The sequence below is a fragment of the Girardinichthys multiradiatus genome, chromosome Y (assembly GCF_021462225.1).
Source record: "Girardinichthys multiradiatus isolate DD_20200921_A chromosome Y, DD_fGirMul_XY1, whole genome shotgun sequence".
Taxonomy (NCBI): domain Eukaryota; kingdom Metazoa; phylum Chordata; class Actinopteri; order Cyprinodontiformes; family Goodeidae; genus Girardinichthys; species Girardinichthys multiradiatus.
This window is the reverse complement of record NC_061818.1, coordinates 5,800,907-5,828,354: the sequence shown is the minus strand read 5'-3', so window position 1 is coordinate 5,828,354 and position 27,448 is coordinate 5,800,907. Positions and strand designations below refer to the sequence as shown.

The window sequence follows — 27,448 nt, the reverse complement described above, 5'->3', positions numbered from 1 at the left end:
GTGGAGGCAGAATAAATATCTAAAGCTCTAGAAGCAGAGAAACAGTTCAAACTAGTCTACGGTTTATTTTTTCTGTAAGTTTTAACCATAATTGGATTTTAAATCACAGAATTCTGTGAAGTATACTTAAAAATATACTTGTTTTTAATTAATGTATTTCACCACTAATTAAACCATCTAATTATCAATCTGACAGGAATTATTCTCCTGTCCCATTGAATGATCACTTCTTATATAACTGAAAAGACCAGGAGTTACAGGTCCTTCTCAAAATATTAGCATATTGTGATAAAGTTCATTATTTTCCATAATGTCATGATGAAAATTTAACATTCATATATTTTAGATTCATTGCACACTAACTGAAAAATTTCAGGTCTTTTATTGTCTTAATACAGATGATTTTGGCATACAGCTCATGAAAACCCAAAATTCCTATCTCACAAAATTAGCATATTTCATCCGACCAATTAAAGAAAAGTGTTTTTATAACAAAAAATGTCAACCTTCAAATAATCATATACAGTTATGCACTCAATACTTGGTCGGGAATCCTTTGGCAGAAATGACTGCTTCAATGCGGCGTGGCATGGAGGCAATCAGCCTGTGGCACTGCTGAGGTCTTATGGAGGCCCAGGATGCTTCGATAGCGGCCTTTAGCTCATCCAGAGTGTTGGGTCTTGAGTCTCTCAACGTTCTCTTCACAATATCCCACAGATTCTCTATGGGGTTCAGGTCAGGAGAGTTGGCAGGCCAATTGAGCACAGTGACACCATGGTCAGTAAACCATTTACCAGTGGTTTTGGCACTGTGAGCAGGTGCCAGGTCGTGCTGAAAAATGAAATCTTCATCTCCATAAAGCTTTTCAGCAGATGGAAGCATGAAGTGCTCCAAAATCTCCTGATAGCTAGCTGCATTGACCCTGCCCTTGATAAAACACAGTGGACCAACACCAGCAGCTGATACGGCACCCAGACCATCACTGACTGTGGGTACTTGACACTGGACTTCTGGCATTTTGGCATTTCCTTCTCCCCAGTCTTCCTCCAGACTCTAGCAACTTGATTTCCGAATGACATGCAGAATTTGCTTTCATCCGAAAAAAGTACTTTGGACCACTGAGCAACAGTCCAGTGCTGCTTCTCTGTAGCCCAGGTCAGGCGCTTCTGCTGCTGTTTCTGGTTCAAAAGTGGCTTGACCTGGGGAATGCGGCACCTGTAGCCCATTTCCTGCACACGCCTGTGCACGGTGGCTCTGGATGTTTCTACTCCAGACTCAGTCCACTGCTTCCGCAGGTTCCCCAAGGTCTGGAATTGGCCCTTCTCCACAATCTTCCTCAGGGTCCGGTCACCTCTTCTCGTTGTGCAGCGTTTTCTGCCACACTTTTTCCTTCCCACAGACTTCCCACTGAGGTGCCTTGATACAGCACTCTGGGAACAGCCTATTCGTTCAGAAATGTCTTTCTGTGTCTTACCCTCTTGCTTGAGGGTGTCAATAGTGGCCTTCTGGACAGCAGTCAGGTCGGCAGTCTTACCCATGATTGGGGTTTTGAGTGATGAACCAGGCTGGGAGTTTTAAAGGCCTCAGGAATCTTTTGCAGGTGTTTAGAGTTAACTCGTTGATTCAGATGATTAGGTTCATAGCTCGTTTAAAGACCCTTTTAATGATATGCTAATTTTGTGAGATAGGAATTTTGGGTTTTCATAAGCTGTATGCCAAAATCATCTGTATTAAAACAATAAAAGACCTGAAATATTTCAGTTAGTGTGCAATGAATCTAAAATATATGAATGTTAAATTTCTATCATTACATTATGGAAAATAATGAACTTTATCACAATATGCTAATATTTTGAGAAGGACCTGTAATGTTTCTTAGCACTTAGCACGAATAAAAAACAAACAATCTACTTCTACTGATCATCATTTAAAGGGGCTCCTGCATCTCACCTGCGCCTCCTGACACTGATTGACACTTAAGGTCAGACTTGATCTGCTGCAGCTATCAGCGAAAGAGGGGGTCACCTCAGAATGCAAACCACACAAAGACTCTGTCCTGTGGATGGCAGGAATACAAAAGCACAGAGTGACTGGCACATATGCATTGGCAGATTTTCCTAGCAGTCTTACAGAAGGTCCTACAGATAGCACGTCTTGTTGGCATATTGAGCTCTGACTATATGTTTCTTGCTCGGGACTTCTTCGGAAGTCCATACCACATTGAAGAAACTAATCAGTAGATGCTACCATACTGGTTTTGCATCTTAGAAGACGCTTAGAGATTTAAGTTCACTTCATCTATAGTATGAAATGGGAGATATCATTTAAAAGGGATCAGGGAAAAACCATCTAAAGACTTTGACTCACTAAAACAATAGTAGATTCAGAGGTGAAAATTGTCAGGGTAATAACATTATGGTATGATGATTTAAAATGATTCAAGTCAGAATCATATCGTTAAATAGAGTATCACAATGAATTAATTGTGTAATTAAATCTTTAACTTGTACTAGAAGTAATGACTCCACTTTTGTTAGCAGGGACTAGATGAATATTTCTCTTCATGATCTTAGTCCCAGTTTGTAGAGAAACAGTTATTCCGCTGCAAAGCCAGGATACTAGAGGTGGCATTGTGAAAGATATGATAGTGAGTCACATCAGCACTGCTTTCAGGTATATCTTGACCAAAGCTATCTCTTTTTTCTAACCTCTTGTCTATCCAACACCAAGAGGACATTAATGTCTGCATTGGCAAAATCCCTTAGGCACCCTTACTCTGTCGAGGTGACAGGAGACTCGATTCTGCTCTCATTAAGTGAGTCCTCAGTCCACACAGCTGCAGAGTCATTGTTAGTGACTTTACAGTAAAAATGCTCACAAAAAATAAGGCCTTGGTAAATATAGGTTCTAGATGAAAAGGTTCAAAGATTTCCATCAGCTTTAAACTAAAGGGCTATTTCACAATGTTTTAAATGGATGTAGACTGTATTTGAACTGGACATATCAAAGCTGAAGTGAATACTTGAACAGGGAGTTTTTTGAAAACATTTATAAAACCTTTATTATTATGTGAAAATACAAATTGGTAACGTTTAATTTCCAATTTACCCCTGAATTAGACAAGCACAAAAAAATGTAATATAAGGACTAGTTAAACTCAGACCAGAATATTCAGCAATGACAGATTCTTCAAAAGAGTTGTTAATTTGTGAAAACAAACTAATAGGGGTTTTTAGATTTCCCAGGAATTTTGCTAATATCTCGTCTCGTTCTCATGAACCCCAATATGATGCATGGTCTTGTCTCCTGAGCTGGACGCATCTTTACACCGTTAGTTGTCACTGATCTTACTAATCATATTGGCTCTCATAAGAGAGCTTAAACTTTACTACAAAGTATCATTCTGTGTCTACTATTTGCGATTATTATCATAATTATTACCACTGTGTCTAGGTGTGGCAATATTTGTGTTGAATTTTTTTTACTGAAACTGAAAATATTTTAATTGTGTTAGTCCTGTTTTCTGTCACACTACTTGGTTTGCTGTATTGTGTTCTAGTAATGTGATGTCTGTACATTCATTTTTTGGCTTAGAGATTAGATATGTCTCTGAAGAAAACGACGCCCTGGCTTGTTTTTCCTGGTTCTGGTCCAGCAGCAGATTTCATCAGGGACCTGTTGGATGACCCATTGGCTGAGATCCCTTCCTCTCAGGCAGCAGATGCGGTGGCCGTTAAGGGTGTCAACACAGAGTTCTGTGAGCGGGTCTATGAGAAAGTCCAGAAGCACTTTTCAGCTGAGGCTGAACTGGAAAAACTGGTCGATAGCGTGAGTTCTTACCGAGTCTGTGTAGGTGTTTTCTTAGAAACTACAGTTATGCAAAAAGAGGTGAGGCAAATAAAACAGAGATAATAAATGGATATGACACATCTAAGGATGTAAAAAAATATTTTGTCACATGGAGATAAGAAGCTTGTCCTTTCAGAGCACACATGTAACATCTGTTTATTCTGGCCGCAGTTCCTTAGAAAAGTATTCATATCTTCCAAACTTCCTCACATTGTGTTACATTAAAAACAAAAACATTATATTTGTTGGGATTTTATGTGACAGCAACACAGAGTATTGCATAATTTTTAAGAAAAATTATATGGTTTTTAAGATTTCGTATTAAGTACAAGTTTGAACTATGTGGTATATATTTGTATTCCGCCCCATAAATTCAATCCCATAAATAAAATCCAGTGCAACTAGTTCAATTCAATTCAGTTTTATTTATATAGTGCCAATTAACGACATATGTCATCTCAAGGCAATTTGCAAAGACAATTCAGTGGAATTATACATATTTCAAGTCGGGTAGATACATTCCAATTAATCCTATCTATCAAACAGTGCAGTCGGATTCGGTTATTTATTCAAGTTGGTTAAAAAGTTTTTCTATCTAAGGAAACCAAGCAGATTGCATCGAGTCAGTGACTTGCAGCAGTCACTCCTGGATGAGCGTGTAGTGACAGCGGACAGTCACTGGCGTTGACTTTGCAGCAATCCCTCATACTGAGCATGCATGTAGCGACAGTGGAGAGGAAAACTCCCTTTTAACAGGAAGAAACCTCCAGCAGAACCAGGCTCAGTGTGAGCGGCCATCTGCCACGACCGACTGGGGGTTTGAGCGAACAGAACAGTGACACAAAAAGGACACAGAAGCACTGATCCAGGAGTACTTTCTGTGTTAAAGAAAAGTAAAAAATTAATGGCAGTAGTAGCTTCATCTAGGAGAGAAAGACAGCTAAGCAGATGAACTCTGAGCCAGTTTTCAAGTCTAGAGTATGAAAGAGACCACATACAGTTAGTCACAGTAGAAGCCCAGCCAGTAGCTATGTCTAGGAAAGAGAAAGGACTAAACACTGAAAGACAGGGCAAGGTGTATCAACGGTAGAAGGTGAGCAAGAAGTTGTTGGCATCAGCAACTCAGCCAATAACCCCCTCCAGAAAGGTGTCACAGGTAGACACAGAGTCAGGCCAGGTGTAGCTTCTAGGAAGAGAAAAGAGAGAGAACATAAAGTTAAAAGCTGAAATAACAGCAAATAATGCGAAATTGGAGAGTAGAATGAGAATGTAGCAAAGAAAGTGAATGTGGTCATTATGTCCTCCAGCAGCCTAAGCCTATAGCAGCATAACTACAGAGATAGCTCAGGATAACCTAAGCCACTCTAACTATAAGCTTTATCAAAAAGGAAAGTTTTAAGCCTAGACTTAAAAGTAAACAGGGTGTCTGCCTCACGGACTAAAGCTGGGAGCTGGTTCCAAAGGAGAGGAGCCTGATAACTAAAGGATCTGCCTCCCATTCTACTTCTAGAGACTCTAGGAACCACCAGTAAACCTGCAGTCTGAGAACGAAGTGCTCTGTTAGGAACATATGGAACAATCAGATCTCTGATGTATGATGGAGCTAAATCATTTAGGGCTTTATATGTGAGAAGGAGAATTCTATTCTGGATTTAACAGGGAGCCAATGAAGGGAAGCTACAATGGGAGAAACAAGATCTCTTTTTTTAATTTTCATCAGAACTCTTGCTGCAGCATTTTGAATCAGCTGAATGCTTTTAACTTCCTTTTGTGGACATCCTGGTAGTAAATAATTACAATAGTCCAGTGTTCTAAAACAATATCTCAAGCTTTTAACATCTCCCATTCTGTTTAATCTGTGATCTGAATATGGAAAGAGGATGGACCAACTGTAGACCTGTCAGGATATGAATGTCTACCTAAGCTGACAGGCTGAGCAAAGAGAGCATTAATCAGCAAAACAATCAAGAGGAGCTCTGGAAGAGCTGCAGAGATTCACAGCTCATGTGGAAAACCTGCTGACAGGACTGCTATTAGTCATGGACTCCACAAAATTAGGCCTTCATGGAAGAAAAGCTAGAAAAACACATGCAAAACATCATTCAACATTTGTATGGTAGAAAACAAACACTGCAAGCCACCCTGAACTCTCTATACCCACCACGAGGCTTGGCGGTGGCAGGATTTTGACAAGGAGTCTGAAAGAGGGTGTTTCCCGCTTTCTGGACGAGGCTGTGAAATGTTTTTCTTCAACAGGTACAGGGAAGTTGGTCATAGTTGATGGGAAGATGGATGGAGCTAAATACAGTCTTCCAATTCTAGAAGAAAACCTGTTAGAGGCTGCAGAAGACTTGAGACCGGGTAGGAAGTTCACCTTACAAGAGGACAACCACCCAAAACTTACAGCCAAAGAAATAATGGAATTGTCTAGATCCAATGTCTTGGTCAATGGTTAGACCAAAATTGACCCAAAAATCTGTGGCATGACTTGGATCTTACCAAATGCTTTCCATTAAATCTGACTTAGCTTGAGCTATTTAGCAACATAGCAAAACCTTTAGTGTGTAGATATTCAAAGGTGGTAGAGACATGTCCCAAAAGACTCAGAGCTGGAATTTCAGCCAAAGGTGGTTCCACAGAGTACTGACTCTGGGGCTGAATACACATGGATGCCAAACTTTTTAGATCATATTCATGAAAGGCTTTAAATACTAGCTCTCATTATCTTCCCATTTAACAATTGTGCCCTACTTTGTGTTGGTCTGTCATGAGTAGTTGCCCATTTCTATTTTTTCTTAGCAGATCAAATCATTTTCTGCCAATTCTACATTTTAAACTTAGCCAACATAGATTTGACTTGATTTTGGATTGAACTAAAAGTAATTTTTAATACTGTAATAATGTTATATTAACTGATAATTCATGATGTGTCCATTGGGCCAGCTGGATATATAGGCGTTAATGACGTCTAATGTGTTACCATGTTTCAAACGCCGATTGTTTGCCTTTTCTGCTTGTGTGTCCAGGCTCTGAGTATTTTTGAGAGGAGAGCTCTCATTACTGTTTTCGATGGGGAGCAGGAGGGTTGTGAGGACTTTGACACCATTCTTCTAAAAGCCCTGGTCCGAGGTAGGTGATGCTGGTTCATTGACAGGGTTGTTTTAGAATGCAAGCATCATGATCAAAAATAATCTGTGCACTCAAAATGCTTATATTAAAAAGTAAAAAATACTTTAGAGTTTGAAACAGCCTCAAGCACACAATTTCTGTGAAATATACAGTAGGCCTGGAGCAAAGAGTAGCAAATAAACCCTGATTAAGCAATACAATGAATAAAAAGATGTAATGATCCACAGCTCTTTCAGTTTATGCTCCTCTCTCTTGTGTTTGTATCTGGATCGTTTTGGTTTGTTTATTATTATCATTAAGATCTTTCCGTATCAGTTAAATACTTTGTGTTGAGTTTCTTAGTTCTTTCGTCAGGTCTGTTCTCTGTGTAGTTTGGTTTAATTCCTAATTACTGTTAGTATTTAGCTTTTGGTTAGTTTTGTGTTCTGGTTAGTTCCCTCTTTGTCCCTTTTTAGATTCTCCTTTCAGTCGTTTTGAATTTATCAGACAACTCTCACCTGGTTTCAGACTCCCTATTTCTCTATTCACACCTCCTCAGTATTTATGCCTGCTGTTTTCATGGTCATTGATTAATTGTTTTTATTGTTCTCACTCTAGTTTCATGTCCTTGGGCTCCTTGTGTCAGGAAGTTATTTCATTCCCTTTAATAAATCCTTCTCACCAACATGCACCTGCCTCTTTTGGGTCTGTCTCTACCAGCTTTGCACATACAGACTGAAACATTTCACCTATTCTCCTTTACATAATGACTAAATGTTTATGTTATTTTTACATTATTACAGCCCTTTAAAAAGGGTTTAGTTATATCCAATTCTTAGTTGTTTTTATGTCTGGACTTCGACTAGGGCACATGGATGTGGGTCAAAATGGCCTGCAGCTTTTCTTCCAAGATTGTCCTGGATTTAGCTTAATCCACCCTCTCATCAACTCTGACCAACTTCTCTGTTCCTGCTGAAGTAAAGCAGCGCCACAGTATGATACTACCACCATGGTTCACCATTGGGATGGGGTGTTCAGGTTGATGTGCTCAGTAAATTTTTCTCCACACATAATGTTTTGCGAGAAGACCAATGGTTTCATCTGAGCAAATAACCTCTCTTCCATATGTTTGCTGTGTCTCCTACATGACTTGTGGCAAAGTGTATACAGGACTTTTTCAGCTTTCTTTCAGCAGTGGCTTTCTGCATGCAACTCAAGGCCAGATTTGTGGCTTGCACTATTAATAGTTTTCTCCCTTTGTGCTGTGGATCTCCGCAGTTCCTCCAGAGTTACAATGGCCGTCTCAGCTACTGTTTTGACTAATGCTCACCTTGCCCTAATAATGCTTTAGAACGTAACCCTGTTTTAAACCACCCCACAGCTTTATCTCTGACCTCCTTTAGGGATGCTGTTTGTTCTCTAATGTTCTCTAACAATCCTCTGAGGCCAGAAACATAACAGCTGCAGTTAGACTCACACAAAAGCACCCACATGCTGGCTCTGTTTGCTAACAAGGTGGCTTCTAAATGCAATTGTTTACACTGGATTTAATTTAGGAGTGGCAGGGTGAAGGGAGCTGAATATAAATGCAAACCACGCTTTTGAATTTTTTACTTGAAGACACTAAAAGTTATAGATCAATTTCTTTTCATTTTACAAAAACGCACTACTCTGTATCACACTAATAAACATTGAAATGTTTGGTTAGAACATGATAAAATGTGTAAAATTTGCAGGGTTTTCAATTGTTGCAACAATCTGTGATGATGAACAATCTGTAAATTGTATTGAGACTTTTATCCCACTAATGGCTGAATTCACATCATTAAAATATTGCAGCTACAATTTTTGTAAATTAAGGTATGACACTAATTATCCACATTGGGCATATATGGAATACAACAAATGTTCCAGTCTCATTTGGGAAATTTTAATATGACTTTAAAACTGAGATATAGCATGCTTTTGATCAATCGTTGCTTTTCCTATTATCACAGGGATTTAAATACAGCTAGGTACTGCGATATTACTGTGTTTTTGCCCTTTATATGCAAGAAGAAAATAGTATATTAAGGTATGTAATTATTTATTCATCAATATCAACTTGTCATCTAAAGTAAACATTTAATTTAATGTTGTTTACTTGAACTATGTGCACATTACTTCAAGTTTCTACCAAATTGGTACTCAATCAATGATGCTCATTTGCATTCCGTTACTGCCTAATACAGTGAAAATTACAATTAACTTTGAGAATTTTGGTCACATGTTGTCTATCCTTCTACATGTATCATTTGTAGAAGTCATCAACAAATTGGTATAAATTGAATTTTTTTTTAGCTTTGTTAAATTGTATAAATTGAATTTTTTTTTAGCTTTGTTTTGTGGCACTAGTGACCATTATTATTATGCATAGGCAGACAGGAAATGGGGTGGGGGGGAAGACATGCAGCGCAGATCGCCTTGGCCAAGACTCGATCCAAGGGACAGCTGTGTCAGGGGCTTAAATCCTCTATACATGGGTTTCGTGCTCTACCGCTGCACCAGCACCGCATCCAGTATAAAATTGTTTTTAGAGTTGAATAATTTTGCCAGCAGCCAAGCGACCACATCCACTTTTATGAACTAGTTGACATACAGTATAAATCAAGCAGGATTATTGTTCTACATACACCAACTCGCCTGTATTCAGACTGGAATTAGATTGATGCTAATTTGCCACCTTAAAATGCAGAGTAGCCAGTTCTACAGAAAAAGAAACAAAGACAGTACAATATATTTTAGGAACAAACTTACTTCCTCCTTCCGTATTAGTGAGATATACTTTTGGCTTCCCCACCGTGATGAGTCTGTTTGCAAGAGCAACTTCTGTTTGTCAGTGTTGTTTGAATGAAATCTGTGCAGTCTAATTTTAGAAAGATTAAAAACTTTGTTTTTAACTTGATGTAATATGAAGATGATTTAAATGGTTACAAACTCCATAGTGGAGTGTGGGCCTCCTTTTTAAATGACGTGACAATCACACTAAAATAATTTGTGAAAACTCCGAAAGCCTTGTCCTTTATTTCAACAATAGACTCCAGAACTAAGACAATGTATTTTTTCTGTTGCATGAATAATGTTACCTTTTTGGTGTGTTTGTGATAAGCTAGCAAACATTTATCCAGTGATGCCAGTGAGTACACAGATGAGCTGAAACTGGCTGTGGCCTGGAATCGAGTGGACATTGCTAAAGCTGAGCTCTTCAATGGAGACATACAGTGGGAGGTAATTTTTTTATGTATCTGTTGAAACACCAAACTTTGTCCAAGTTTGAAACATCTAGCTCAGGGGTTTCTCAAACTTTATGTTCAAATGTGTGAATATGATTATCTGGTCCAGAATCTGGTCCAGAACAACCAAGGATGAACAAATCCTGTTGATTACATTTGCTTACATGTCACAGGAAAACAGGAAAATGCAATGAGCTCTCTAACTTAAGAAATTTGACCAACTTTCCTACTTTTCATTTTTCGACAAATAAAAAGGCCTTACTTTGCACACAAGAATAAACTAAATTAAAAAAAACTGAACCTAAAAGTGCAGCAAGGCTCAGTAACATCAGAACAACTGAGGTAACACTTCCAGTCTACCTTTAATGAGCAACTTAAACCTAACACCCTATACATTTCAAATTCATTTTGATTATTTCCCATATTTCATAGTTGCACACTTGTTTCATATGAAAGTTATGAAACAATCCTTTAATGTGAAATAAAACCCAAGGTTAGGGCTTTCACATTTTCAGTATTACATCAACTTTGTAAATGTGTTCTAACTTAAACATCCAGCATGATGATCGGGATGCTCTCCAGAAACTCTGTGTTCTTTGCTCCAACAGTTTTATACAGCTGCTATAATGTTCTGTTCTCAAAACAAAGAAATCAATTTTACCATGTGAAAATGAACTGTCAGCTTATTTTAATATATTTATCATTATATTTAACCAACATTATTATTAGACTATTACTCTGTTTTGGAAGGCCTCTAGAAATCATTGCATGATGTAAAGGCTTAATACTGATGAGGTCTTTTGCCTTTCAGTACGATGACCTCGAGGACTCCATGACGGATGCTCTGATTAATGATAAGCCCCAATTTGTGCGTCTCTTCTGTGAGAATGGTCTCAACATTCTGAATTATCTGACACATGGGCGCTTGGAGAGCTTGTATTGCTCGCTGTCAGACAGCTTGCTGGCTGACATTCTCCTCCAGAGGCGTCTGAGTGAAAGGCAGAGCCTGGCTGGATCCCTGCCCTCTGTGAAAGGAGCTGCACCAGATTCAACGAAGGCTTCACATACTGAAGTAAACACAGCTGCTTCATCAATGGATGTTAGTTTGTTTGAGGTGAGTTGGGTACTTTGGACAGCAGGTAGGGGTTTAGTAAAACAACTGAGTAAAAGTAGCAGTCAGATGCTGCAGCTCAAATGCACTCGATTTCCAATCACTGGTTTCATAAAGCTCTCACCTGCCAATACAGATTATTGCCAATCCCGATTTCTCTATAACAAAACAAATTTCGAATTTCTTCTTAAATCAAAATTTAAACTGTTATGTCTCAATAGCCTCCTGAAGTTCTTTCCCACTGTGAATAGCTCCTTTTCCACCAAAAGCCTTGAAATTTAAAGCCCTGGGATTTGTTTTACCTGGGTAAAAGGAATCACAGGGAGTTTTTGTGCCTTCTGTTTCCATTGCTCAGGAAGGCCATCGTACATTTATTTAAATCAACCTAATGACATATTGGGAAATTCTGAAAAAAACTAGACTACACCTTCAGTCAAGCAGGTGGCGGTAATAAGGAAAACTAAGGGCCAAACAACCAAAGCCCGACTAAGAGGCCAGGTGTTGGACTCATAGTCAACTGTGGGGTCCCTCAGGGATCAGTCCTTGGCCCAACTCTGTCCAGCCCTTGTATACTTCCCCTTGGTCTATTCATCAGTCATCACAGGATTTATTTTCATTGTTACGCAGATGACACACAGCTTTACATTACATTACTTACTCACTTTTTTCTCGTGTAACATTTTGAGATTTTAAAATGTAAAGTACATTATAAATTTTACGAATAAATATTATTATCTCTGTCCACTCTACAACTTAGCATCCCCGCAGACCCCGCTCTGTGATATTATGTGACCTAAGTTGTTATTCTTTCCAATCACTTCACCTTTGTTATATTATCACCAACAACTGACTTTAATTTCATAAATGGACATATTGCACAAGTGGCATCCTATCATATTACCATGCTGGAATTCACTTAGGTCCTAGGACCGACCCATTCTTTCACAAAAGTTTGTTGAAGCAATCTGCATGTCTAGCTTCTGGATTTTATTCATCTGTGGACAACCAGGCTTACCAACACTTTGGTAATGTCGTGGATTTGCCTATGATTGCTCTCTGACCCATTACAAGTAAGACCACTTGTATATATTTTATTTCCATTATTATGTTTTATATGCTATGGCAGAGGATCCACTGAAATAATAACCCTATGTCCAAAAACAAATAAGTGAAACAACCCTTAGCACATATTAGTTCAGATAATTCAGTTGCAGTTCTTACGGTAATTAAACTTCCTTTAAAAATATATACACTATATTGTCAAAAGTATTGGGTCACAGCACCAAATCAATGATTTCCAGTGTTATAAACACTTTCATGGCTGCAGGCATATTAAATTTGGTGAGGAGAAACTTGACTGGCCTGACTTCTGGCCACATATATATATATATATATATATATATATATATATATATATATAGATAGATAGATAGATAGATAGATAGATAGATAGATAGATAGATAGATAGATAGATAGATAGATAGATAGATAGATAGATAGATAGATAGACAGACAGACAGACAGACAGACAGACAGACAGACAGACAGACAGACAGACAGATAGATAGATAGATAGATAGATAGATAGATAGATAGATAGATAGATAGATAGATAGATAGATAGATAGATAGATAGATAGATAGATAGATAGATAGATAGATAGATAGATAGATAGATAGATAGATAGATAGATAGATAGATAGATAGATAGATAGATAGATAGATAGATAGATAGATAGATAGATAGATAGATAGATAGATAGATAGATAGATAGATAGATAGATAGATAGATAGATAGATAGATAGATAGATAGATAGATAGATAGATAGATAGATAGATAGATAGATAGATAGATAGATAGATAGATAGATAGATAGATAGATAGATAGATAGATATTAAAGCAAAGTGTGTGTGTGTGACTGTGCTGCAGGTGTCCCGGCTGCTGCAGGATCTCTTAGGTGATGTCTGTGAGCCTTTCTACTATGAAGCCCTGGGACTTAAACCCACAATGGCCACTAGAACAGCACAGAAGGTGAGTGAATATAAACTATTTCCATCAGCATCTGGTGACCACTGCATGACAAACGCCTTTGTTTGACTCATTGTATGTACCTATTACATCTCAGAAAAAAGAAACAAAATTAATCTGAGATGGTGGTGAAAATTGTCTGAAGAATCTTCTAATATTGGTCTGCTGATCATTCTTGAATGTACTCTTATTGTAGCAGCTGGTGCCATAACTGCAGAACAAAATCTCTGGGCTTATTGTTGTGTTAGAACAAGAAGGACTTGTCGGTACACCAGTTTATTAAAGTGGCATTCTCTGGCAATATTGTACAAAATGAAAAAAAAGAATTTGGAGTGACATCAACATACTGCAGAAACATATATCTACAGGTCCTTCTCAAAATATTAGCATATTGTGATAAAGTTCATTATTTTCCATAATGTCATGATGAAAATTTAACATTCATATATTTTAGATTCATTGCACACTAACTGATATATTTCAGGTCTTTTATTGTCTTAATACGGATGATTTTGGCATACAGCTCATGAAAACCCAAAATGCCTATCTCACAAAATTAGCATATCATTAAATGGGTCTCTAAACGAGCTATGAACCTAATCATCTGAATCAACGGGTTAACTCTAAACACCTGCAAAAGATTCCTGAGGCCTTTAAAACTCCCAGCCTGGTTCATCACTCAAAACCCCAATCATGGGTAAGACTGCCGACCTGACTGCTGTCCAGAAGGCCTCTATTGACACCCTCAAGCAAGAGGGTAAGACACAGAAAGACATTTCTGAACGAATAGGCTGTTCCCAGAGTGCTGTATCAAGGCACCTCAGTGGGAAGTCTGTGGGAAGGAAAAAGTGTGGCAGAAAACGCTGCACAACGAGAAGAGGTGACCGGATCCTGAGGAAGATTGTGGAGAAGGGCCGATTCCAGACCTTGGGGGACCTGCGGAAGCAGTGGACTGAGTCTGGAGTAGAAACATCCAGAGCCACCGTGCACAGGCGTGTGCAGGAAATGGGCTACAGGTGTCGCATACCCCAGGTCAAGCCACTTTTGAACCAGAGACAGCGGCAGAAGCACCTGACCTGGGCTACAGAGAAGCAGCACTGGACTGTTGCTCAGTGGTCCAAAGTACTTTTTTCGGATGAAAGCAAATTCTGCATGTCATTCGGAAATCAAGGTGCCAGAGTCTGGAGGAAGACTGGGGAGAAGGAAATGCCAAAATGCCAGAAATCCAGTGTCAAGTACCCACAGTCAGTGATGGTCTGGGGTGCCGTGTCAGCTGCTGGTGTTGGTCCACTGTGTTTTATCAAGGGCAGGGTCAATGCAGCTAGCTATCAGGAGATTTTGGAGCACTTCATGCTTCCATCTGCTGAACAGCTTTATGGAGATGAAGATTTCATTTTTCAGCACGACCTGGCACCTGCTCACAGTGCCAAAGCCACTGGTAAATGGTTTACTGACCATGGTATCACTGTGCTCAATTGGCCTGCCAACTCTCCTGACCTGAACCCCATAGAGAATCTGTGGGATATTGTGAAGAGAACGTTGAGAGGCTCAAGACCCAACACTCTGGATGAGCTAAAGGCCGCTATCGAAGCATCCTGGGCCTCCATAAGACCTCAGCAGTGCCACAGGCTGATTGCCTCCATGCCACGCCGCATTGAAGCAGTCATTTCTGCAAAAGGATTCCCGACCAAGTATTGAGTGCATAACTGTACATGATTATTTGAAGGTTGACGTTTTTTGTATAAAAAACACTTTTCTTTTATTGGTCGGATGAAATATGCTAATTTTGTGGGATAGGAATTCTGGGTTTTCATGAGCTGTATGCCAAAATCATCTGTATTAAGACAATAAAAGAGCTGAAATATTTCAGTTAGTGTGCAATGAATCTAAAATATATGAATGTTAAATTTTCATCATGACATTATGGAAAATAATGAACTTTATTACAATATGCTAATATTTTGAGAAGGACCTGTAATTACCCGTGGCTTCTGAACCATCCTCAAATGATTGTGATAATTTGCTAACTTCCATCACCTCCTCATTGAGCTTTTCGGTTTTGGTTGTTACCTGCCATGTTGCAGACATTTACTCTTCTTTCAAAATATTGTACTCATACAGCAAAAAAAAAAAAAACCTACAGTCTAGGTTAAAAAAAAGTACAAATTTCTTCAGTTTTAGGGTTTTACAAGATGCAAAAGTGGTTCCAAGCTAAGTACAAATGATTACAAATATTTTTAATCCTATGTTTCTTTTCCCATCTACATTGATTTTATGTTGGTCTCATAAAATTCTAGTAAAATACAAATTACTTTTTGATTATAATGTGAGACAATCTAGAAAAGTTCAAGGTGAGTGAATAGTGTGGCAATGCTCTGTTTTTGCTCACTGGATCTGACATGTTAGCCTGATTATTAGTGAGTTTGATGTAAAATTGCCTGTCATGAGATATATCTATATTAAATTAGCTTATAACTAAAGCCAACATGTAAAATCAGAGATTACCTGTGTGTAGAACAGTGAGATAAAAAATGTTTGCTGACTCTATTTGCTTTTACTCTTCTTTTTCAAACCTCAGCAACTCAACAAGATTCAGCATAAGCAGCATGGTACATACCGTGAACAGTACTGCAACTCACCCTGGGTGGCTCTCTTCATTTGGGCTGTTTTACAGAACCGCAAAGAAATGTCGATATTGTTCTGGGAAATGGTGAGACCCAAGAAGAAGATGTTACCTTAAAAATATTTAGTCCAATACTCATGTCCAGTACTGATATGTGTGAGAACTTATTAGGTTTAAACTTGACCATTTGAAGGTGACTGTTCTAGCAGAACCTGCAGCATTGCATGTGCTAATGCTGCATTTTTTTCTAAACTGCCTTCAATTTAGTTTTATTTAAGTGAGTATTAATTGACTTGCTGTGTTTCCATCTCAGGCAGGTGAGTCTGTGCTGAGTGCTCTTAGTGCCTGTAAGATACTGAGGGAGCTTTCCAAGCTTGAGAGCGAGGCAGACAGCAAGCAAACCATGAAACAATTGGCACAGAGGTTCGAGAACCTGGCAAATGGTGAGTTTGCACACAGGAAATACTTGTCTTCAAAACTGAGTGATGAAAAGTTTTTACAAAGACTTAAATTAAATGCTTGGAATCTGGAAATAGTCCTAAACATTCATCAGCGGAAGGTCAGAATAATCATCATGAACAGATCTCTGTCATGTCTCAGTTTATGATATTTGCTTTTTGAATTGAATTACAGAAATTAATTGACTTTTGCATGATATTCTAACTCACTGAGATGTACCTGTTTACTAAGTCTATGATCAATCGTTTGGTCAAAGTGTGAATGTTAAACATAGCTAGCACTAGCTTACTTAGCAGCTAAAGCTAATGTTAGCTTAAGTCAACCATGTTATTTTTTTTCTGAGAACTCATTAATGAGAAGTCATTAACACAACCCAGGGCCTTTACCATTATTATAAAGCATCATTATATCACCATTTTATCATGTCTTAATGCATCCTGTGGAAGATCAGTGACATCTGATCAGGTGGTGGTATTCTTCAAAATGGCGGTGTGAAGAACAATAAGGCATTTTCTCGTCTCTTCTATGACCAAACTAAGACAGATTTTGACCCAGTGTTAACCCACCCAGCTTCTGTCCCACAAGTAAAATTTTTTGTTTTTCCTGTATGTTCAGGTGTTTTTGGTGAGTGTTACAAAAGCAGCGAGAGCCGTTCCTTCAAACTCCTTATAAGGAAGTCTCCTTTGTGGGGCGGGGCTACATGCCTGCAGATGGCCACAGCAGCTGACGCCCGTCTGTTCTTCAGCCACCATGGTGTTCAGGTAGAGAAATACACACTGCTGAAAATCTGAGTTGTCACTGTTTGAGTTCCATGGATTTGTTTTTCCATTTGTGGATAATGGTTCTCACTGTGGTTCTCTGGAGTACCAAAGCTTTAGACATGGTTTTGTATTAGACGTTTATGACCCAGAGCTCCAGGCTGGAGGCCAGGTCAAAAAATAAATTCCTAGTTTGTAAATGCCCATTACTCAACTGTAACGATGTGAGCAATGCAAAGGGTGATAATAAAGCAAATTTGCACCCAGTTCTAATCCAATCTGTTCTCTATTTCATTCCATCATTTCATTTTGCATTCAGCAAATTATGTTTGCTCAAGTTATTCAAAGGATCGTACTTTCCACATAATTGTCTTGCGCTTTAGATCTTTTTAATATCATAATGAACCTTGTTAGTGCTCCACCACAGAAACACGTTGAGATGCTAAAGCTTCCTCACATTCACTCTTTAGCTCGATGAGGATGATAATTAGACACAGAAAGCTGTTATCTCTTTCAGATCTTTGTCTACATGTGGAAGTCAGAGTAACACCCCTAAATTAGGTGAAACATTTCTGGATGTGAGGTGTGTGATGTTGCCTTCAGTTTTATTTGGTTACATTTCAATAAAATCCTAGTGTTTTTTTTTCAACTACAAAAGCTCATCGCCATCCTCTCACACTAAAAGAAGCATTGTCTCTTTGTTTTTAAGGTGGAAGTTTCTAAGCAGAATTGTAAAGAGAAAGAGTAGATAATAAAAAAGAAATAGCTTTGACTATGTTTTCTTGAATTTCTTTAGATCAGGAAATGTGTCATTTTTTGAGATCTTTTGGCCTACTTCATGTTCTCAACAGGTTATATCTCTGTCATTTATGGATTCTACAGGCATGAGTGTTGCTTTCACAAGAAATCTGTAAGGAGGGAAATATCTTTTCACAGTACTGTAGTCATAGTCCTTAGAGCTAGTTACATTTCTAAATGCAGCAGTGAGCTGAGCTGAGTGACACAAGGTTTCCAAGATTCTTGGACTGATCTTAGCTGCAGAAATATTCTTAGATGGAGATTGAATTTTCTCCTAAGTCTGTCATCAGTCCTTCCTCTTTCTTTTATATGTCTAACATTCTGCTGCTCCCTGCTCTAGTCTCTCCTGTCTCAGATCTGGTGGGGTGACATGGAGAGGACTACTGAGATCTGGAAACTGATTCTTGCCTTCCTTATCCCTCCCCTCATCTGCACCAACCTGATCAGCTTCAGGTCAGTCGTCTCTTATTGTTCTGCAAAGCTGCGAGTTTAGTATTTGGGTTTGTTCTTGCATTAATATTTGATCCTATACATCCCTGAATCCTCCAGCAATGCACAGGAGTTGAAAAATTTAAGAAATAAAAATCCAGACTCCGTGTTCCTCAGTGTCGTTACAGAGGAAAAAATAATTGATACTGTAAAAAAATCAAAAGATTCTCTAATTGACATGTTATTGATATGTTCTTGATAAAATATGTGATTGAGGGGATTTCTGTACGACTACAGTATATCAGTAATCTTTTATTTCAAACTGGTTCATTCCCTAAAAAAGTCTAAATCAGCAAAGTAATCCCATTATACAAAATATGAAAACATCAATTTTCTATCTACAGATCTATATCTCTGCTACTACAATTCACAAAGGTATTGGAAAAAAACTGTTTAATAGTATACTGGGAACATTCTTAGAAAAACATTAATAATCAGTGAAAGTCAATAAGGTTTCAGATGAAAATCAACTATTAAAGCTGTTGGAAGCTATTAAAAAATAACTATTGCTGTTGATAATAAGAAAATTATTGTTTGTTGACATCAAAAAAGCTTTTGACACATAAATCATGATTTACTGATAAACAACTGGAACTATTGGATGAGAAGGCTTGTGTTAGCCTTGTGTTATACCAGGTTAAAAGTTATTTAAGTAACAGACAACAGTATGTAGAACTGAGAGATGTGTGCTGTGAGTGTTTGAACATTGTTTGTGGGGGTTCCTCAGGGATCACTCCTGGGTTCTAAGTTCTTCATAATGAATGTAAATGACACATGCAATGTGCATCACCTGAGATAATGAAGTTTGTGTTATCTGCCAAAATGTCTGTGTCAGTAATAACTTAGAATAACTGTCAAAAAATGCAATTGCAGAAATGAAGAAATTAAAATCATGGTTTGATAGTGATAAATTGTCTTTAAATCTAAAAAAAACAAAACTAATGTTATTTAGAAACTGTAGACAAAACATAAAGCTCAAAATATCCTCATGCATCTGTATTTACCGATAAAGTTAATCTAATGTCATGATCCTAGTGTTTGGGTTCAGGGTTTCTTTATATATATATATATAATCTGTTTCTTCCATTTTATTTAGATTCTCTTAGTGTTACAGTTTTAGTTATTCCTGTTTTCTTAAGCTCTTAGTTCATTCTTGTATATTTTGGATTCCCTGTTAGATTTCCTTCCTGTGTTCCCCTCTGTCTGATCTTGCTCACTACTCCATTCTCCCTCACCTCTCTCACATCATTGGTCTCATCTGTTCGATGTTTTATTTGTGTGTTCAGGGAACAAGAGGAGGAGGTTATTACTTCGGGGGTCTACGTCAGAGACAATGACAGCATAGAGGGAAATATCGCCCTCTCCATGTCTGACATACCAAAGTAAAATCAAACAATATATAAGTTAGACCATTGTTAAATAGTTTTATTCCTGTTTTTAACTATAGAATCCCTTGCTTGTTTATTATAGCAGTGACGAAGACATGGAAGAATTGAAGACTCTGAAAAAAAAACCGAAAGGTATGTTTGGAGGTGCATTCTGCAGTTGAAATGTGCTGGAGTTTTCTGATTATTAATGTATAAAATCTATTCTTGCATGTCAGTAAGAGCCCCAATTTATAAACATAGAAACAGTGAAGTGCTTTTAATTATTGGAAAAGATCACCAGGTTCCCGTTTGTTTGTTGCCGTTGTTGTTTGTTGTTGTTTTACCCCCTTTGGCTGGTAGATTGGTCTTAGATCCTTCTATCAGTCTCTGATATCAGTCTAAGGAAATTTTGTCCCATTCCTCCCTTTCATTCTGAGATGTTTCTTGCATGTTCTGCCCATTTTCACTAGGTACAAGACTTTCCATATGTTAATTCTCAGCCTGTCCCCAACAGAGTCATATTTATTGGGACATTCTAGTGTTGCAGCCAGGGTCCAGTTCTGCTTCAGTTTTAATGTCTTACAGATGTTTTCATATTTTCCTCAAACACCTTAAACACAGTAGAATCCATGGTGGATTCAATTAGGCTGAACTGGCCAGATCCTGCTGTAGCAGAGCATCCCCATGCCATGACAGTTCCACCTCCATGCTTTGGTATGAGGTTCTTTTCCTGGAATGCTGTTTTTCAGAATCAGCATTATTGGCTAAGATTGTGTGCACAAACAAGGAATTTGATTTTGGTTTTACACGCTCACAGCGTAGTCATTCATAATGTCTTATTTCCTTAGAGGAAAAAAATGTGTATGTACAGCCAATTTACTATATAAAGAAAAAACTAAAAGATAGGCAGGTTGTGGTAGTGCACTCTGCTTATCTTGTTTCACAACAGAGTAGTTGACTACTCAGGCTATGAGGTGTTCATTATGTTCATTTAAGAGACAGCATGTGATAGAAGGTGGCTGGTTTTTGCAAAAAGCGCTCTGTAACACCGACCTTGAGGTAAAGCTCTAAACAGTTTGTGTCCAGTGGGGTCTGCAGAGATGCAGACCAGCCCCAATGATTCTCTCTGGTTTATGTCAATCATGTCCTCTGTTCTGGTGTCCAAAAAACTAAACCTTGTTTATTTATCACAAGTCATATTGTTTTCACAACACTCACCAATATCATTAAATATTGCATGTTTTACAAATTTAGCCCCCATTACATATGTCCAAATATGTTAACAATGCATACAGGCTGTTGGAGGTTGTCCCTAATTTTTTCACATCACTGTATTTTATCATACTCATAAATGTAGTCAATTCAGAGAGACTAACCTTGCAGTCGTGTTTTTAGGCTGTGGTAGGAAGCCAGAGTACCCAAAGAGAACCCATGCATGCAGAGTGAAAACATATGAACTCCATGCAGAAAGACCCCAGAATGGGATTTAAACCCAGGACCTTCTTGCTGCATGCTGCAAGGCAACAGTGCTACCAACTGCACTATTTTGTTCTCCCCTGTTATATGAAATGGAGTTTAGCGAAAATTCAACATGGAAGACTGACCACCCCCGCCACGTCCAATCACTCCTCACTGGCTGCTCCAATCAACGGCAGGTCCGCACTCCTCCTCAGCCAATCATCTCCCAGGGCATCACTTTTAAAGACCCTCTGCATGGAAACACCACTCTTCTGCTGTGCTTCGACCCTCTGCATGGAAAACATCGCTCTTCTGCTGTGCTTCGACCCTCCTCCACCCCTTCTCCCAACTCCTTCCATACCAAGGCCTACACCGCCACCAGGATCGGATCCCAGGGGGGGAAGACGTACCTAATCATAATCCTAAGATGTTTATTCAAACCTACTTCATCCTCAGCGTTTACGTCTCCCTCAGGGTCCGAGCGCCAAAGAAATAATCTTTCATTAATAAATTCTTTAACCGTTTTCTTGTCGTTTCTCCTTTATGTGAGTCTTCCCAGGTTGAAATATTCTCATATAAATAGTTGACAGGATAAATTATTGATAGTGTAAACCAGAGCTGCTGTAAGTGCTATTTGATGGGCTCACCTCCATCTTGGTCACATTGATGGGGTTCTAGATGTAGTAAAGAGTGTAAGTCAGATCTTTTATTTATGTCGAGGTTCTGTGTTTCTTATTTCTGGCAGTGTTTGTAGGTGAAATCTTACCACAGAAGGTGTTGTAGGATTTATGCCCCATGACCTGCTGGACTGGATATGATTCATTGTAATCTATAGTAATGTCAAACATTATTGTTTAAACCAACAATTACTAAAGGACATCAATTTACTGATGCACATGTCTGTTTTGATGCTTTCAGTTGTCCTAGTTCAATTTTCTCCTAATTGCCAGTAAAATAGCATTATTATTATACTATGTACACAGCCACATTACTTGAAAGGCAGTTAGGTTAACCATTGAGACTGATTTCTGTAGTGGGATCTGGGTGACAAAATTAGTTTTTTGTGTTGAAAGGACAGACCAGTCGACCAACAATAATTAACTTTCCTCTGGCTTAGTGCCATAGGGTACGATGGGGAAAAAAGTATCTGAAACCATCCAAACTGAATAATGTAGAATAATAGTGATATTATTCAGTTCTTTTGTTTGATACAATTCATTTTTATTGGTTTGACTTTAATTCATCCTGTGTTTTCTCTTGTGCTTCTTTTTTACCCAGAATCTGAGAAGATTCAACCCAAGAGACCATTTATTGTGTCAAAGTGGAGACAGTTTTGGTATGCGCCTGTCACCTCATTCCTGGGCAATGTGTTGATGTACTTCCTGTTCCTTTGCCTGTTTGCCTATGTTCTATTGGTGGATTTCAAGCCTCCACCCCCCGACGGACCCTCATCTTTGGAATTTGTGCTTTACTTCTGGGTCTTCACATTAGTATGTGAAGAGATCCGACAGGTTGGTTGTTTTCACACTAGTATATCTACACTGTTGCACACTGTGTTTTCTTAGTAAATATATTAAACCTGGAAAGACATGGTCCTCCGCCTAAATTGACATGGCAGGCAAGGAGAGCATTATTCTGTTAGGACAAATACCATTAGGGACTTTTGATACTTTCACATATTTACAGGTTTAATTTTTTATTTAAACAAACCAATTAAATAAAAGATTTAATCCCTGCTCTGTCTTCTGTTCACAGACCTCTTATGAGGGAAATTTGTTTTTTCTCCAAAGAATGAAGAAATACATCCAGGATAATTGGAACAAGTGCGACCTCACCGCTATTCTTCTGTTTCTGTTGGCTGTAATGTGCAGGTGATTCTTGTTCTTACACGAACTTTACCCAGATAAGACTCATTGCTGATCGTGTTTTAGGTATATTTCCAGAAGGACTTTAAAACAAATGTGTTAATTTTGTGTCTGCATCTGTCTGTGTTCTCGAGTGGAATTATGGACAAGTTACACAAAATGCAGTGATATGAAGTTTATTTTTTCAGTTTATTTTTAAGAGCTACCTTAAACATTCATTCATTTATCAAATTTGGAGCAAAGGCACCATCACCCTGCTGTATGAATAAGCAGTTGCTGAAAATTATTCTATTATTTTCAATGACAAAATGAACTTGGAGGGGAGATCTTAAACTGGCCTAAGAATCCTATATTAGCACTGTCTGTGGTTGGCAAAAGTAGCATTGCAAACAGAAACAACAGTTTGCATGCGTATTTTTTGTAGAACTTAGATCATTACCTTAAGTCTGAGATTGTTAAAGGAACAACTTTAGAATTGTGATGCTGTAGGTGGCAGTATATTGGAGTGGGTCTGTTACTTTCATTCTGATATATTCTTTTTAAAACTTTAATTCCTCCTTTTTAGGATAAAAATAGCTTTTTTGAATAATAATTCCCTTTAGATTTTGATGCTGTGCAGCGAGAAAATTTTTTGCCGATACCTTTTTAACTTTGGACGATGTATAACCTCAGCAACAAGGTATTTTTTTTGTGTTGTTTTTTTTTTTTTTTTTTTTTGTTACAACCAGGAGCAGTTGATTAACGTCCTAAGGCTCAAATAATACCTAAACTACAGCCTGAAATCCCAGATGACTTAAAAAGGAGGCGGTGGCATGCAGAGCAGGAGAAAAGAGGAGAGAGAGGAGGAGGAAGCTCAAGCCATCTTTTCCATCAGTTATGACAGGCAATGTAAGATTGTTGGGAAACTAGTTGGATGAACTTCAAACCTATTAAGGACTAACTAGAGAAATCATGAATGCAGTATTATATGTTTCACTGAGACATGGCTTCAGGTTCATATTCCTGACTACAGAGTCTCTCTGCCAGGCTTTCTGATCATACGAGCAGACAGATTTACAGAGGAAAAAAGCAAAAGCAAAGGAGGTTGATTAGCAGTGCTTGTGAACAACAGATGGTGTAATCCAGCACATGTTACTGTGAGGTTTTGCCTCTACAGCCTGGATATTAAACTGTTAGTAATATAAGTTGTATCATATTATTTACCGAGAGAGTTTACCATTGTTATTTTGGAATCACTTACATTGCACCATTTGCTCTAACTGACACTGCATGTGATGATGTTGTCCAATTGGTTGTTCCTGAGGTACAGACGCAACACCCCAATGAATTTGTGGCAATGTCTGATCATTGCCTCACAATCTATTACACTTCCAACGTTTCAACAGTTTGTCAGCTGCTCTACCAGAGAAAACAAAATGTTGGATTTGTTTGATGCAAATGTCAAGGACTCATACATCCCCACTGCAAGACCGTATCTATGTAAATCACATCACAACCCTGTTTTCCTTTGCTTGGAATATAAACCCATTGTTCAGAGGCAACCTGTAATAAAGAAACCCTGCAGGGATGTTTTGAGGCTAAAGACTGGAGTGCACTGTGCCAGCCACATGGAGAGGACATCAGTGACATGAGTTAAAGATGCCATCATACACCTGCTTCAACTGACTGTCATCTGGACAAAGCAGGCAGCACTGTGAGGATCATGTTCTTTGATTTCTTCAGTACCTTTAAAACAATTCAGCCTGATTTGCTTCGTAAGAAACTCCAGAAGACTCAGGTGGAGGCCTGAACAATCACCTTGATCATTAACTAGCTGACAAACAGACCACAGCTTGTAAAACTGAAGGGCTGTAGGTCAAACCAGGTGGTCAGCAGCACAGGAGCACCATAGTGGATTGTACTCTCACTATTCCTTTTCGCTTACCTCAGACCTTTAGTACAAGTTACACTCCTGTCATCTGCAGAAATACTCAATGATTCTGTTATCATGAGGTGCATCCAAGATGAACAAGAAGCTGAGTACGTGGAGATGGTGGACCACTTTGTGGCATGGTGTGGAAACAGTCAGCTTATCTTGATTGTGAACAAAAAAGGAGATGATTGACCTATTCCTGTTTTTCCTGAAATCTACAAACACTATAAGGAACCTGTACCAGGGCAGCTAAGAGAAGCTACAGCAAGAAGCTAAAAAAGCAGCTTTTCAGCTAACAATCTAGCTTCAGTTTGGAATGGTTTGAGAAACCTTACTGCCTACACCTCCACCCTGAGTTGAATCCTCAACAGCTTCTACTGCAGGTTTTAAAAGAAGATGTTCACACCTCCCACCAGCTCCTCCACATCGCATTCAAAAACAAAAGCTATCAATGCACCAACCGCCATCCTTTGCTTAGATCCCCCTGTCTGGACTTAAGATCTCTGAGGAAGATGTAAAAAGGCTTTTTCAGCATCTAAACATCAAGAAGGCTGCCGGAATTAATAATGTCTCCCTTTCTTGTCTTGAAAGCCTGTGCTAACCAACTGGCCCAATATGTTCACTCATTTCTTCTTCAGTCACTGGAGCTGTGTGAGGTTCCCACCTGCTTCAAGCACTCCATCATCATCCCAGTCCCCAAGAAACACACCATTGCGGGGTTTAATGAGTTCAGACAGACCTGTCGTCCTGACATCTGTGGTCATGAAATCTGCAGGATCCCCTGCAGTTGGCTTACTGGGCAAACAGGTCAGCAGCAGATGAAATGTAGTCCCAAGTCAACTTGGGACTACATTTCATCCTGCTCCACCTAGACCACCCAGGGATGTACACCAGGATCCTGTTTGTAGACTTCAGCTCAGTCTTCAGCACCATCAAGCCAGACATCCTCCACCTGAAGCTCACCCAGCGTAAAAGTACTGGCCTCTACCTTTCAGTGGATCGCCAGCTTGTATGACCAGCAGCAGCAGGAGAAGCTGGGGAGAATTTTCTCCAACACACAAACCATCAACACTGTGTGGTCAGAACCACCTGGAGCAATGTGGAGATGATGGTGGACTTCCAAAAAACACCCTCCACAGTGCACATTGCGCCCCCACTCACTTCAGAGTTAGAGGGCCCAGATAGATACCATGCATATTTGCACACTTCAACCATGTCCTTCTTTTTCATGAAAACACTGTATATTTACATACAGATTTTGTTTTTTATTTCCCTTTCAGTTTCAGAAAAAAACTGTCCCTCTAAATGGAGACAGTTTTGGCTCCGGTTCCAATTGCTATTTAGAGCAACTGGAAACGAAGCCAAATTTGTTGTTCGTGTGCACAAACGTGACAAATAAAGCTGATTCTGATATCAATATACATGTAATACAATGTATAGTGCACTGCCTTAAGGAAAATAAGATCAATAACCGATTGCTTTATTTGCAGGATGTTTCCCTGGTCATTTAAACTTGGGCGAGCTGTGATGTCCATAGACTACATGGTCTTCACACTGCGCCTGATCCATATCTTTGCCATCCACAAACAACTTGGACCCAAAATCATCATTCTTGGAAAAATGGTAACGGAACTGCTCACAACTAATAAAAATATTTTTTTAAAGAGAAATTATATTGAAGTGTGCAGAAAAAGTTTGAAATCTTTGAAACTATATGTTTACATTTATAAGGAATATTCAATTTGTTTCAGTTTATTTATATAGCGCCAATTCACAACACATTGTGTCAAGGCACTTTAAAACATAATTTCAGTCAAATCATACAGATTTCAAGTCAGGTGCATTCATTGTAATTTATCCTAATAATCAAATTCAAGGTATTTCTATCTAAGGAAACCCAGCAGATTGCATCGAGTCAGTGAATTGCAGCATTCACTCCTCCTGGATGAGCATGTAGAGATAGTGAGAAGTCGCTTGCATTGACTTTGCAGCGACAGTGGAAAGGAAAACTCCCTTTTAACTGGAAGAAACCTCCAGCAGAACCAGGCTCAGTATAAGTGTAAAGGAAACAGAAATAGCCAAAAACTCACTCAAGGTCGCCATCTGGGGTGTCGAGGTCATCCATTTTGGTCGGATAGACCGACTGGGCTGCGCAGTTCAACATGCGCAGCTCAGTATTTGCCCTAACATTTGACAACATGTTGACAAGCTGACATCATCGGAGCTATAAAAAGCTGAGGAAACAAAGTTTTTGCAGCCATTTCCAGCGTCTCTCACGGGATGACGCAACAAAGGCGCATATCTGGAGACAAAAACTTGCAGGCGAACTTTTCCTCCACACAGCC

General features: G+C 38.8%; 1 protein-coding gene across 3 annotated transcripts in view; it reads left to right on the top strand.

The window, feature by feature from the left end:
* The window catches only part of LOC124864702 (transient receptor potential cation channel subfamily M member 4-like), a 64,257-nt gene that overhangs the window by 24,553 nt on the left and 12,256 nt on the right, over positions 1-27,448 (top strand). For all 3 annotated transcript variants that reach the window (XM_047359578.1, XM_047359577.1, XM_047359579.1), the window contains exons 8-21: positions 3,595-3,828; positions 6,876-6,978; positions 10,106-10,224; positions 11,041-11,343; positions 13,276-13,377; positions 15,953-16,084; positions 16,311-16,440; positions 17,072-17,217; positions 18,353-18,465; positions 19,788-19,883; positions 19,972-20,021; positions 22,605-22,837; positions 23,082-23,197; positions 26,594-26,726. In XM_047359578.1, coding sequence (XP_047215534.1) covers positions 3,595-3,828; positions 6,876-6,978; positions 10,106-10,224; positions 11,041-11,343; positions 13,276-13,377; positions 15,953-16,084; positions 16,311-16,440; positions 17,072-17,217; positions 18,353-18,465; positions 19,788-19,883; positions 19,972-20,021; positions 22,605-22,837; positions 23,082-23,197; positions 26,594-26,726 — 2,010 coding nt within the window. The remainder of the gene's footprint in view (positions 1-3,594; positions 3,829-6,875; positions 6,979-10,105; positions 10,225-11,040; positions 11,344-13,275; positions 13,378-15,952; positions 16,085-16,310; positions 16,441-17,071; positions 17,218-18,352; positions 18,466-19,787; positions 19,884-19,971; positions 20,022-22,604; positions 22,838-23,081; positions 23,198-26,593; positions 26,727-27,448) is intronic.